The sequence below is a fragment of the Trachurus trachurus genome (genome assembly GCF_905171665.1).
Source record: "Trachurus trachurus genome assembly, chromosome: 17".
Lineage (NCBI taxonomy): Eukaryota > Metazoa > Chordata > Actinopteri > Carangiformes > Carangidae > Trachurus > Trachurus trachurus.
The window spans coordinates 30,058,601-30,073,161 of record NC_139900.1 but is presented as its reverse complement, the minus strand read 5'-3'; the positions used below and the strand labels follow the sequence as shown (position 1 = coordinate 30,073,161).

The following is a 14,561-nucleotide window of genomic DNA, read 5'->3' as shown; positions in this document are numbered from 1 at the left end:
AAGTTCATAGAGTGTCATACCGTTTGTGGATCGGTGACTTCAGTTCCTGCTACATTACACTGACTAATGGAGGCTGGAAGGATGAAGTAAAAAACAAAACAAAAAAAACGTGTAAGTTACGTGGTTAGTTTCTGTCATGCTCTAGAAAGTATGGCAAAAACATTTTACAAATCATGAAACAACTTTAAAAACTAACAGGCCTCTATATGACCCTTTCAAACAGCACTGTTACATTAAATAATATTTCTTTAACTAATAGGGGCTGTTTAAGCCTCCGTCCAAAGATGACTGCATATACAGTAGGAGCATGATGGTCCAACGTCAATACCTGAGCAGTGGGGGAACCTGAGTCCAGAGGCACAGTGGTCACACTGCTGACCCACCACCCCTGGCAGACACAGGCACTGACCCGACAGCGGGTTGCAGGTGTTGCCATGCGAGCCCTCGGGTGAACATTGGCAGGCTGGTGACAGGAAACAAGTCAGAACTTAAATGCATGACAAGAGGTTTAAAATGAATACTGTTTCCTCCCTCTGCGCTTCCCATTTATCTTTTTGTATATTCCTGGGAATATATTCCCACAGAGGGAAGAGGTCCATATATATCTTCTGTCTCAGCTCTCTGTGAAACGTCGTGTCGTGCAGGCTACATTAGCTGAATCAGTTTGGATGACAACGTAGAGTTTTACTGTGGGAGAATGAGGATGTTTGCTCCACGGAGTCATGAGAAGAGGCCACAGTGAGTCCAGTGAAACCAGCGTCAACATTTTTCCATCAGCACTCAGGTCAGCAGAGGTCACGTCACATAAACGCAGTTGGTTTATCTATCTAATTACGCTGGCGAGGTAGAGGGATGAGACCTCACTTACCAGCGCAGTCTGGGTATCCATAGAAGCCTGGGGCACATTCATCACACTCCTGGCCCCCATAGTTGGGCAGACAAATGCACGCACCACTGGGACTGCAGAAACCGTCAGACGCACCAGCCCCATCACAGAGACATGCTAGACAAACAGAGCAAGCATGTTAACTGATGCTTTGTCATTTTGAATTGTTAAATATCTATATACCAACCTATATCACAGATCATAGGCCCTTAGATTGCCCTCTACTGTGTAACATTCTGCAACGAGCCCCAAATACGAGCATAGCCATAAACGTCCTTGGACAGTGTGTGTGGGGGGGTTAAAGCTCAGTGGTCTCACCCTGGCAGTTTGGAAAAGAGTGGTATCCAGGTTGGCAGCGGTCACATCTTTCCCCCTCCACACCCTGACGGCACAGGCAGCGCCCTGAGGTATCGCATACCCCATATGTTGTCCCTCTGTAGTCACATATACACTCTGTGCACAAACACATTAGAAATGTTTATTTCAACAATTAAAGGAAAATCTTTTCATTTCTCCTATTTAACACAAATTCAGAAATGCTATTGAGGTCTGAGGCTCGGGCACTTTCTTTGGTCAAACGGAACAACAGGGAATCACAAATAGCTGCAACAGTTGAACTACTTGTGGCACACAGTGTGGTAAAGCCACACAGTGCCCACACCTTGCCAAGCCTCGCCTGGTATTGGTATGTGAATAGATTTGGCACTAATACAGGACAGCCACCAGGAAGGCTGCCAGTTTTCTTTGCCCTAAGCAGCTTCCAAACATTAAAATCAGCTTTTCAAAGGCTGCTAATGAAATTCCTTCTCAGTCAGCCCGCGGGATGAAAGAAGAACAGTCAAGTTTAGATTGCTTTAGATAGAAAGCTTACATTGTTTATCTAGATTCTCTGATACATGATAAAACACAGAAGCAAAGAGCTAAGGGTCTTTAAAATAGAAACGCCATATTGCTAATAATGAGTTTCCCAGCTTGGAGGAAGCCAGAAAAGGGAATTTAGTCAGGAAAGCATAACTAATAATAGACTGGTTAGCTCTCACTGAACAGTCCCAACTGACTAATGCTATCATGAGAGAAAAGAGGCCACTTGAACTTAAATCCCCACAGATAGACAACAGAATTTAAGACGATCAGGCTGTTATGCTCAATAACTACAACTGAAAGATTTGCTGTGACAATATATTATATCAGTATTTTTACCATTGTATAAATCCGCCCACAATATCCTTTTTTTTTCATTAAGCCTATAAAAATAATAAATTAAGCCTATAAACTCATTCATTACTGTACATAACCTACTGTAGGCTATATATATGAAGCACTTCCTGAACTAGCCACCGCCACATGTTCATAACATTTAACTCTTTACAGAAAACCCAGACAGACTCAGAAGTCCCTTAAATGGTCCTCTAAAGTCCTGTCTAACAACCTGGGCTGCCTTTAAATGACATGGCTGACAACAAAATCTGTGAGTGCAGTGCACTGACAAAAAGAAAATCTCAACCATTTTTTTGATAGAGCAAATACAAAAGACAAGAAGCAATAAAAATAGTTAACACAGGGGTATCCATGTAAACACAAGTGCAGAAGCACAACATATCGGTCTAATCACACTCACGTTGACAGGTGGGTGAGCCGAAATAGCCTCGGGGGCAGGTGGTGGGGTCTATACAGAGAAGAAGAAAAGAGGGAAAAACACAGTTGAAATGGTTGTGTCTGTCAAGCTCAAGTGTGGTATGAGACTCGAGAAAATATTTTTCTCTAAACTTACCCACAATAGGACCTGCAGGGGACTTGGTGGTTGCTGGGTGGATGGGATATGCTGATTGACAAGGAGAGGTAAAAACTTGATGAGAAAAACTGATGAGAAATTGAGATAAAGTAAAACCAAAGGTCTTCATTTATATCAAAAGTAGAATATACAGTAATAACACAAAACACAGAATAGGCTCCAACACAATTTGAGTCAAACACTAGAGAGTTATAGTTTAAAATCTGAGCTACCAGTTCACTGAGTCATCATAAGGACTGGAGGGAGAATGAAACTTCACCTAAATATGTAACAAAAGTCACTTACCAACACATCTAGAGCTCACTAAATTAACTTGTCACATCTTTTTTTCTGAACCAAAAATCAAGTGTAAATCTACAGTTTGTAAGAATTAGGCTATGGTTTCTTCATATAAAATTGAATGTGTGATGTTATATGCGAGTTATGTGCCAAACTATTTCTTGGCCGTAGGCAGCAGCCAGGAAACAAGAAGAGACTCCAGGAAATTACTACTTCCAGCCAAGAAAAAAGTCTGGCACTTTTTTTTACACTTCAATTTTTGCACAGATTAAACAAATAATGTATAGTTATATTAATTATCCACAGAGGTGCTAGGAGGTAGATTTTGGTGGCTGCAGTCCATGGAAGCTTACTGTCTCATCCTGCTTCCAGCTGTTATGCTAAAATAAGCTAATTCAGAGGTAAGTCTGGCATTAATGCTTTCATCCAACTTGTGGCAAGAAAGTTAATTTCTTTATTCCCCGAACAATGTTTGCCTCAAACTGCTTTGGGGTTTGTACAGCCACAGGTTTTTATAGGTAGCCTGCAGCTACAGTAGTACTACAATCAGTAGCTGGAACAAGCAAGTGTTCATGTTAGCTATCTCTATAATTGTGTAATATTACTGATTTAGAAATTGTGGTTCAGTAACAGTGGCTGTTTATAGCAAAAGTAATGAAGCCTCACTTTAAATACTCAACACAAAAGTAGTTGTATAAAGTTCATACCGTGACAACAAACAGCAGAGAGGCATCTCCTGAAACCCTGACCGCCTATTACTGACTGTGTCGACATGTTTAGATCCGTTTGTCAGAAAGACCCAGTTTTAATAAGTTCTAGTAGTAAATCTTTTGATAATAAAATGCCAGGTCTGGATCAGTGCACAGCTAATCTTAATTTTATACGACATGAGAATCAGTACACCTGGGGCAGAGTAGAGATCTGCTGTATAATGGCTTTATAAAACTACACAGTTTTAGATTATAGCACAAGTCAATCAGTTTTACAGTAAAAGAAACAATGAATGTCAGTTCAATGTTCACTCAGGGTTCAGGAGCACAGAAGTAGGGCATGATGGCAAGTTCACACAAAGACCCTTAAAGGCTTATGTTAGTCAAAGCCAGAAAAAACACTGAAAGAAAAAATCTCTCTAAATGATGAAAGATGGTCCCTGCCCTTGCAGCTTTCCTCAGTCAAGTCAGAATGGGATATGAGGATGTTGTCTTTGTGTCTCTAATATCTCTATCTGTTTGTTTGGATAGAGGTATGGCATAAGGAATGTGCAGTAACGTCTGTCAATACTGTAGCATGTGCATGCAACCTTCTGCAGGTAGCCTTTAGCATTAAAGGCATACCTGTTTCAAGTAGCCTTTGTCCAAGGAAAAGTCCCCTCAAGGGGAAACTGACAGACTGAAAGCATGAAAGGCTTAAAAAATGAATATGAAACTGATTCCACCCTTCAAACAGCAGGTTCGTTTCTCCTGACCTAATATAGCTCCACCCTCTGAGCTCGCAGGCACAAACAACAGCAAATTATGTTTTCTCTTTTATCCAGGTTTCCACAGTGCAAGGGTAGGACTAATGACACCTTCCTATTTGACAATGCCTATATCGCAGATAAATTATGTCTCACAGGTTTTGTACAACAGAGTTACATCTTTAGCATATTCACTCCTATGTTTCCCAAATGCCCATCTACTTATTTACAACCTTTTAAGAAAAATTAATATTCAGAATTTTGAAGGATTTAACCAAAATTAAACTTACTAATACACTGAGGGAAGTAATAGTATCCATCCGCACAGCGATCACAGTTTTCTCCAGCTAAACGTGGCTTACAGATACACCTTCCAGATCCCATTTCACAGCCAGCCGTAGTCCTTTCATCACACCTGCAGGCTGGTGGGGAATTACACGTTTTCATGGGGGGTAAAAAAAATATATATATATATATATATATATATATATATATATATACATACACATATGACAGACATACGTTTACTGTAAAGAATATTAAAGATAGAATCTCAGAAACAAGTACACAAAGCTTAACCATCCATTATCTTGGAAGGAAAGCTTTTAGAAACAAATAATTACTGAACTCTTACTGGCTCTGTTTCTGCCAAAATGAACACTTTCGGCTGCTAAGCTCAGTTAAATGAGTTTGCAGACTCTAAGGTTTACTTTTCAAAGCGCTCAGGGCAACCTTTTCAATTCCGCTACTTTCTAATGTCCAAACACGACTGGCAGCTATTTATATGGCGAGGAGCAGCAATGGGCCATTAAAGTAATGTAAACACCAGCAGAGCCCAGTTTAGCAATAATACAAGCTGTGGTGCCAGTGGTTGTGCAATGGTGCCATTTGTGTCTGTCTCAAACAAGACGCTGATGCATCTCTTTGAACTGAACACTGTTTTGGCTCCACTTGTTAGTCATACATACTGTCAGTCAAATACCTACATGGTGAAGCAATATTTTAGTCTCAGAACTACCTGTTGTTGTCTCCTGGAAATCTGCCCGATGACAGGTTTGGGAGACAAGTAGAATTTGCTCTTGTATTGTATTTATTAAAACAGCAGAGGAAAAAGAGGAAACTCTGAATGCTGTCTGAATAAACAGTAAATAAAGATAAAATAGACATTAGGCAATTGCAGTTCTTAGATATGAGACACAAATGAGCTTAAATACATCCGGCCATATCATATTTCCGTAATAGTTCAGCAACACTCGTATCTTCACCAAACTCGAACCAATCTCAAGATTTTAAAAAATACATAGAACTGAAAAATGGGTGTTTCAGTGTCAAGAGTCTTGAGAAAGTGACTCACGTATGCATCCACTGGGAGACTCGGGAGGAACCCCATGGGGTCTGTAGAAGCCTTCAATGCATCGCTCACAGTTCACTCCAGCAGTGTTGTGCTAGAGACGAACACAAGGATGTAGCCATCCCTTATATTAAACTGAGAAACATAGGTGCCCAACAGAAAACAACAAGTTCAACGTCAGAAGAACATTCTTCTCACTCTCACTATTTATTTTCATATTGCGTGTATTTGACGGTCCACAGCACTTGGACATGCTCTCTTTCGTCTGTATCACATTCCAGAAAATACTTGACCAAAAACAACATGATGCAACATTTATTTCTGGTAGAGGGTAATTGAAAAAGAAAGGTTTGTTTTGGCTTCACAGACCCATTTGCATAAGTTGCAGAGCAAATGGTGCAGTATGCAATGCTCCATAGAGAACTGTATCAAGACATACACAGGCAACATGGGTTTTATCCTCATTTTTTGTGCCCACTCCACCCCAACAATGACACGCACAGACACATACGCACACACACTCACAGACATACACAACACACACAGGAATCAGTTTAGACTTGATGTGCATTTCATACCTGGCAGTTGATGCACACTCCTCCTCCGTCGTACCTGCCGAAGGTGTCTAAACTTGCTCCCCTCTTTTCCACCTCTGGGTCGTAATAACAGTCAGAAGCATGGGAGAAACACTGGCAGGCTGAGGAGGAAACCCCCGAGATGCACGTGCAAATACACACACAAACACACACACACACACACACACACATATGATCATTCGATATGTCTCTGCAGATCACCCTGGACTTCCCTGTCTTTATTTTAAGCACCTTAAGTTTCTCATCCTCCAAAAAAGGAGTTATAAGTCTGGTTGTAAAGTAGTAAGAGAAACTATAAAATCAAAACTAAACAAGAAGGCACATCCTCTTCCTGTATGCCACCCCTGTGTCTCATTAATGTTTATGAATGGCAAGGGGTTATTTCCACTGCGGTATGCACTCATTGGATTACAAGTCTTCTTCATCTTTCTCTCTGCTTTTTGTGGCTGCTGCAACAAGGTCATACAGTATGTACTTCTTGAAGCCAAAATCTGTCAGCAGTCCAAAGCAATTAGATTCCAGCTGAGACAGGGTGTGCTGGCTGACTGGATGGCTCGCCGATAAGCTGGCATGGGGGACTATTTGGTAGACTGTTGCGGGCTTGGCTAGCCGGCTGACTAGCTGGCTATGAAGACAAAAAGCAGCTATCCTAGTTCCTAGTTGTACGCTGTGCTGTTCATTACACATACCATATGAGGAATGTCCTCTCAACTCAACACTGAGCTCTCTACAGTACCATATCAGGGCATCCACAACAGGGCTTAAATATCAGAGGCAAGAGGACACATCATAGCCTCGTAAACCAGCCTCTCGTGGAAATGCATTTCATTTCATTCCGAGGGAGAGTCTGGCCTCATTGCCGCCGTAAGCGTTTGGACTGAAACCCTCAGAAGGCCGAGCCAATCAGCGTCTCCGCTGTGATTGACACAGCACGTTGGCCAATCAGGGACCGACTGGTGCAACGCCCCGTCACTACACCAACTTGCTGATTGGCTGAATGGGGTTGTCTGTCAACGCTACTACCAAAGATATTAAACCGTCTTTGCTACTACTCCCGCCCAGCTCCCGCCCACCCCAAACGCTTACAGGGGGGATGAGGCCAGACTCTCCCGAGAAATGAAATGAAATGCATTTCCGCGAGAGGCTGGTTTACGAGGCTAGACACATCAGTCCAGTCTGGGAGGAGGGGTCGTAATTCAAAGAGCCAGCGGTATTGAGAAGTATCAGAGTGCGGTTTTGTTGAGAAATCAATAGAAACATATTATGTTATGAAATATATAAGTCTACTTACGCTGACACTCATTCGGGCTACTGGCAGTTGCAGCGCGCCATGGTTTCTGGTTAAAGCCTGGGCAGCAGAGGTCACATGACTCACCACAGGTGTTGTGTTGACACTCACACTGGAGTCTAAAGGCGGAAGATAAGACAGGTAGATTTAGCAAAGCTCAGATTTTCATTTGCATATGGTATTAGAAGCACAGAGTCCAAGAATTGTTTTTGAACCACTTTAAACATGATATCACCTTAAATAGTCATAATGATGAACATATTAGAAAACAGCTGCCTCAGTTCACATGCAGCAGACAGTCCAACATTAGCATTACATTAAAGTCAACTCAACCTCAACTCAACTTCAGAGCTTTTTTGCTGAAATCAACTTTTCGCTGTGTCTAGAAATTACGCTAATTAGAGCAGTGAGATAGAATCTGAATACTACAGCAAAGCTAAGGGCTATAAAACCAAAACAATGCTGAAAGGCATTGAATGGCCCTGTTAAGTTGAGTGGAACTGCGGTGTCGTGGTTGTAACACCTTAAAAATATTGGTTCAGAGCAGCTTTGAGTCATGAATCCTGTTGGTTACTGAATCACTTTATCTTTATCTTGTGTTTTACCAACGATTGACAATGACGCACTCAGTAAGCAAACAAAACTGCTGCCTTTTTGCAATGGTGATGTCAATGCACAAACATATGAGGTAACTGTTGATTCCTCAGAAACAATTTGCTATCACTCAAATCACTAGACTTAGTAACATCTGTGTGGTCTTTGTCTCATCTCACTACACTGCTACACACAGTGGAGCCAACTGTGCAGGAAGACGTCAGCTCTGTTAATGAATAGACAATAGAAAATGGATTTACTGAATGAAGTCATACTTTAAAGCTAAGTTTTTAAATGCTCATGAGAAAACCAGCTCAGGAAAATTAATGAGTACAATTACATTTGCTTACACAATGCTTTGTTTGCATTTTAGTGCATACAAAGTCTAATATGAAGAGTGTCATGTGCCAATAATTTAGCTATGAAAGATGAAAAGTATTTCTTACCTCCTTGGATTGTCTACGTCTGCGTTACCCCTCCCACCACATGCCTGTGCATGCCCATGACAAACACAGCGTCCACCAATGCTGATGTCTTTGATACTGTAGTAATACTGTCAACAAATAAAGAAAATGTTATCAGCACCACACCATTTTAAAGTAACAACAGTGTTACCAGCAACTCAGCAACATCACCCAAACCAGAACTAAAGTGCTTGGCAGCATAAGTGACTCATGCACTTTGGCAAGCACAACCCTAAGCCATAACCTGTGAGCTCAGGTTAACTCTGTGAGGTGAATCAGTGCATTATAAAAAATAAGAAAAAAAGATAAGATAAGAATCAGCAGCTGAAATCACATCATCAGTGATTTATTTTCAGCTTGTTTTAAAATGCTGCTTCTGACATGAACCTTAGGGACATATTTGTGGAATTAAGTCTGCAAGAGAAAGCAGTTTCACTATAGCTATGATACAGGATATCTTAAGCTGCTACTCGAACATAAACATAAGCTGTAGCTTCATCACTCTGACACTCATGGTTTTTATTAACATATTTTCCTGCTTCAAGGAGAAATGCCATATTCTGCACCTGCATCCTATGGGAGCTGTCCAAACCAGTCTTGGCAATGTCTGTCAAAGGAATTACCATGATGACTGGACAGACAGATCTGGCACTAGGCCTCGACAAGGCTGAATGTGTGAGCAGAAGAGTAGGCCAATGTTTGTGTCAGCAAAAAGGAAGCTGAAAGGATGGCAGGGAGATGTAACTTTGGCTTGCCCAAATGGGAAACAAGAGTCTGCCAGCATGGCACCTTTTTGTGAGTTTGTACATTAAGTGTCTCACCCTGCGTGTGACAGTGGGGTCTCTCTGGGCCTTAGAGATGAGGTGTCCCAGCAGGGTGTTGGTGCGGAGGAAGTGTAGGCGGATGTTGGTGGCCTTTGTGAAATCTCGCAGCACTGGTGAGTACGTGAAGTTTCTGGATCCCGGTCGACCATTGATCAGAGACACCACAATCTGGATAAAACAGCATTCATTTCACTTGGAGTTTCTTTTTTTTCAACCCATAAAACAAAAAATATACCGTTTAGTTTCTAAAATAATTTGATATGATATTTTACCTCTCCATTCTCCAGAGGCACAATCCGTGAGTACTCTGTGGTGCACAGCTGGTCATCATCGTTCAATATACGAGCATTGGGCTGCTTTCCAAACCTTTCAATACACTCACGCTTTGAGTCTGCCAAAAATATAAATAAATACATGCACATATCTTTCATCACAATTCCATTCTTATTAAAGTATTGACAATATCAAATTGATAACTTCTATAAAGTTACTCTCTATGCCTTATCAATATCACTTTTACACCGATGCATAGTTAAGCACTGACAACTCAAGTTAGTGCTCTGACATCTGATCGTTAACATGTATCTGCCAAAGAGTCTTGAATTCATGAACATTAAAATCTGATAAATGTTAATTTAAATGGGAGAATAATGTTTATTGTTTGCACTTTAAGAAGGCTCTTAATGCATTTCTATTTAGTGGACCAGGGGTGAGAATTATTGGAGGCCCATTATTTAGTTATTTGTGAATTAGGAAACTAATCCTTCAAAAGGAAATTTAAATGATTAGTCACAGCTATGTGTGTATATATATATATATATATATATAGTATATATACAGTGGGTACGGAAAGTATTCAGACCCCTTTAAAATTTTCACTCTGTTTCATTGCAGCCATTTGCTAAAATCAAAAAAGTTCATTTTTTTTCTCATTAATGTACACTCCCATGCACCCCATCTTGACAGAAAAAAACAGAAATGTAGAAATTTTTGCAAATTTATTAAAAAAGAAAAACTGAAATATCACATGGTCATAAGTATTCAGACCCTTTGCTCAGTATTGAGTAGGAGCACCCTTTTGAGCTAGTACAGCCATGAGTCTTCTTGGGAATGATGCAACAAGTTTTTCACAACTGGATTTGGGGGTCCTCTGCCATTCTTCCTTGCAGATCCTCTCCAGTTCCATCAGGTTGGATGGTGAATGTTGGTGGACACTGGACAGCCATTTTCAGGTCTCTCCTGAGATGCTCAATTGGGTTTAGGTCAGGGCTCTGGTTGGGCCATTCAAGAATGGTCACAGAGTTGTTCCGAAGCCACTCCTTTGTTATTTTAGCTGTGTACTTAGGGTCATTGTATTGTTGGAAGGTGAACCTTCGGCCCAGTCTGAGGTCCTGAGCACTCTGGAAAAGGTTTTCTTCCAGGATATCTCTGTACTTGGCCGCATTCATCTTTCCTTCAATTGCAACCAGTCATCCTGTCCCTGCAGCTGAAACACACCCCCATAGCATGATGCTGCCACCACCATGTTTCACTGTTGGGATTGGCAAACTCTATGCGGGCTTTCATATGTCTTGCACTGAGGAGAGGCTTCCGTCGGGCCACTCTGCCATAAAGCCCCGACTGGTGGAGGGCTGCAGTGATAGTTGACTTTGTGGAACTTTCTCCCATCTCCCCACTGCATCTCTGGAGCTCAGCCACAGTGATCTTTGGGTTCTTCTTTACCTCTCTCACCAAGGCTCTTCTCCCATGATTGCTCAGTTTGGCTGGACAGCCAGGTCTAGGAAGAGTTCTGGTCGTCCCAAACTTCTTCCATTTAAGGATTATGGAGGCCACTGTGCTCTTAGGAACCTTGAGTGCTGCAGAAATTATTTTGTAACCTTGGCCAGATCTGTGCCTTTCCACAATTCTGTCTCTGAGCTCCTTGGGCAGTTCCTTCGACCTCATGATTCTCATTTACTCTGACATGCACTGTGAGCTGTAAGGTCTTATATAGACAGGTGTGTGCCTTTCCTAATCAAGTCCAATCAGTTTAATTAAACACAGCTGGACTCCAATGAAGGAGTAGAACCATCTCAAGGAGATCAGAAGAAATGGACAGCATGTGAGTTAAATATGAGTGTCACAGCAAAGGGTCTGAATACTTATGACCATGTGATATTTCAGTTTTTCTTTTTTAATAAATTTGCAAAAATTTCTACATTTCAGTTTTTTTCTGTCAAGATGGGGTGCTGAGTGTACATTAATGAGAAATAAAATGAACTTTTTGATTTTAGCAAATGGCTGCAATGAAACAAAGAGTGAAACATTTAAAGGGGTCTGAATACTTTCCGTACCCACTGTACATATGGACCTGTCAGCAAGCTCCCCTCCCAGGTCTGGCTCCAGGATGGTGAGCAAGCTAATTCAGAGGATGCACTCAGGTATTTAGTTCGGGTAATTTGGATGTCGTATAATATTATGGGCCAAGTTTCATAATGGCTGCATGTTAAAACTTGACACAACATCTGCCCAAACTGAAGTCGTAACTGAAGTCATTCAGTTCTTTGTGCAGCACATTGCACTGACTTCCATTCACTGTGGACAGCCTAGGCCTAACCTTAACCAGGACCTCGGAAATGACGATTGCCTCATTAGTCTTCATGAGGACTACCGGTCCAAACAAGAGTGGTGTTTATAGCAGAAAATGTCAGACAAAAACATGCAGGCAGGTTGATTAGTGCAGCAGGAAACTAATTATAATCCATCTTCCCGATGGGCCTTTTTCACAGCACACATTTCGACTTGTCATAGCAGGAAACACACAGGTGTAATTAATAACAATAATAATGGCTGCATTCCATTTAGCTGTGCCAGTTCCACTCTGATGCTGCACATTCTGAATCGCTGGCATAGTTTAGTGGGACACATGGAGGGATATGAGCCGTCGTTAATGTTATTAGATACACCTGTGCAGGTAGGTAGAATGTCTGCCATAAAATGCAATGAAGCCTATGGGATGTGGTGGTTTCAACAAAAGCATGTAAACTGTTTTGTTTATCCTGTGTTTTTGTGATTTTTTTTTTTTTTTTGGGGGGGGGGGGGGGGGGGGGTGCCAATGGGTCGATGATGCTGTTGGGTTTCTGACGGAAAGTGTTTCCTGGAAATCTCTTTGTATCCTGGTTCTGGTCGTTATAGGAACACCACTGTTTCATTTCAAGAGAAAGCTTCTGGCACCTGTGGATTACCTAAATCACTATTGTGTTTGACAGTCAGCTACAGAGAACAGCAAATATTTAATTAAAAGAAAACTTAACATATTTGTATTTATTCTAAAATACAAATGCACATCCCTGATTAATAAGCTTTGCTTTCAAGTATCTAACATGGGGGACTGAGAGGTCATATGTGTTAGGTACTTGCCCATTATTTGAAAGACATTCCCTGAGGGTGATTTGCTCAATCATTAAATGAAATGTGGTTCATAGCACAAGAAATAAGGACGTGCACATCAAGTGTTTTATGTTTTTCGAATACACTTAAAACTGAAGTATTTCTAAACAAAAATACCACTTACGTGCAAAATACTGCCAAGGGGTGAAGGTTCTCCCGTTGTCCACAGAGCGTTCTAGCACCCACAGGTCAGGACGAGGTGAATTGGCAAACTTGATGAGGATGTATGCCACATGGAAGAGCTAAAAAAGCAACACAAAGAGCGGGTTAAACAACAGGCAGTCAGAGCTTTGAACGGATTTTGGCAAAATGTAGTAGTTTCCTGTGCTCTACTTGCTCTCTCAAGTAAGGCCCCAATCTTGGCCGGGAAGTCTGACAATACTCTTATTTCCTTTCTGGTGAGAGCCAGGGCACAAAATCAGCATGGATGCATTTCTGCAAATGCTCGTCACAGAACTGATGGCTTAAATGGGGGACTAGACTGAATCAAGATGAAGGCTTCCTGTTTTTGCTTGACTGTTCTTGCAGCTTAACTTCAGCAGCATCTGTGTGGCCGTACAGCCAAGCACAAACAATTGACCAACATTTGTCAGCAATAAAAGCGGTGCAGGTGCAGCCAGGTTAGTGAAAAGACACTAGCTAAGCCCACATGATTCACGTCTGTTCTCTGAACTCTCTATCACCACCTTCCATCAGAATATACAGGCCATACAAGGGCAGAAAATGATGCAATGATTGCTTCTGCCAACACTGAGCTTTCTGTCAGGGTCGTGATGCTCAGAACAGTCCGCTTTCTCTTTGCAGTTCATCAACATCCTCATCAAGCCCGAAAAGCGGGTGACTTCAGCTTGATTGAAAGTTGAACAATAGAAAGGTAATTTGTGATAGTCAAAGAAGTCTTTGTCGTGGTTTGGCAAAGACTTGGCGTGGCTAGGAATTTAAACCCTGTGACACCCACCTACACGTGACACCTACAGTGTCAACAAAAGACCTTGTCTACACCTGACCACCACGCCCTGCCTTGTTTTTATGGGGCTGAAACAGTTTAATCTTTGTGCAATGTCAGTGTTGGTATGGATCCAAAAGCAACAACTGACGTGTTTCAAATACATGTTGCTGTGGGCATATTTGCTAAACTTGTGATATCTGTCCACGGGATTCAAGTGTTGCATGGAAACTGTACGTTAATGACTGTGTGCTATTTCAATGACATTTCTGTAGTCTGTCTTCTCTTTGAGAAGGATGGAGTGAAGGCAGGCCCACACTCGTCTAGTATCCCTCAGCAGCTTGATGAAAACCTCCACGGGCATTTGAAACATTCAGCTTTCAGTCTCTCTTTACAGAGGCAGGGAGCTGTGCTACCATATCAAAGCAAAGCAGCAGACGGCAAAGGCTTTACTGTGGACTGTGTCAAAAAGGATCACAATTATCTTGATGGATTGTGCCCCCCCTCCTCAAGTTCAAGTAGTTACTGGGTTGACGAATTGTGAGAGAGATCGGAGGTCAGCTGGGAAACTGTGTGGCCTTGCTCTCTGAATATTGTCAACATGCTCTTATAACCAACAGCAAAATCATTAAGTTGCAAATCAGGAATAGTCTGAC

At 41.6% G+C, this 14,561-nt stretch overlaps 1 protein-coding gene across 1 annotated transcript in view; it reads right to left on the bottom strand.

The window, feature by feature from the left end:
* The window catches only part of LOC311000346 (laminin subunit alpha-3-like), a 52,928-nt gene that overhangs the window by 29,341 nt on the left and 9,026 nt on the right, over positions 1-14,561 (bottom strand). The window contains exons 3-16 of the mRNA XM_083991026.1: positions 13,084-13,201; positions 9,803-9,921; positions 9,528-9,698; positions 8,689-8,795; positions 7,652-7,767; positions 6,343-6,461; positions 5,768-5,858; positions 4,704-4,835; positions 2,658-2,708; positions 2,505-2,552; positions 1,205-1,339; positions 869-1,003; positions 329-463; positions 21-73 (exon numbers count right to left, since the gene is read on the bottom strand). Of these exons, the coding sequence (XP_083847152.1) occupies positions 21-73; positions 329-463; positions 869-1,003; positions 1,205-1,339; positions 2,505-2,552; positions 2,658-2,708; positions 4,704-4,835; positions 5,768-5,858; positions 6,343-6,461; positions 7,652-7,767; positions 8,689-8,795; positions 9,528-9,698; positions 9,803-9,921; positions 13,084-13,201 (1,530 nt within the window). The remainder of the gene's footprint in view (positions 1-20; positions 74-328; positions 464-868; positions 1,004-1,204; positions 1,340-2,504; positions 2,553-2,657; positions 2,709-4,703; positions 4,836-5,767; positions 5,859-6,342; positions 6,462-7,651; positions 7,768-8,688; positions 8,796-9,527; positions 9,699-9,802; positions 9,922-13,083; positions 13,202-14,561) is intronic.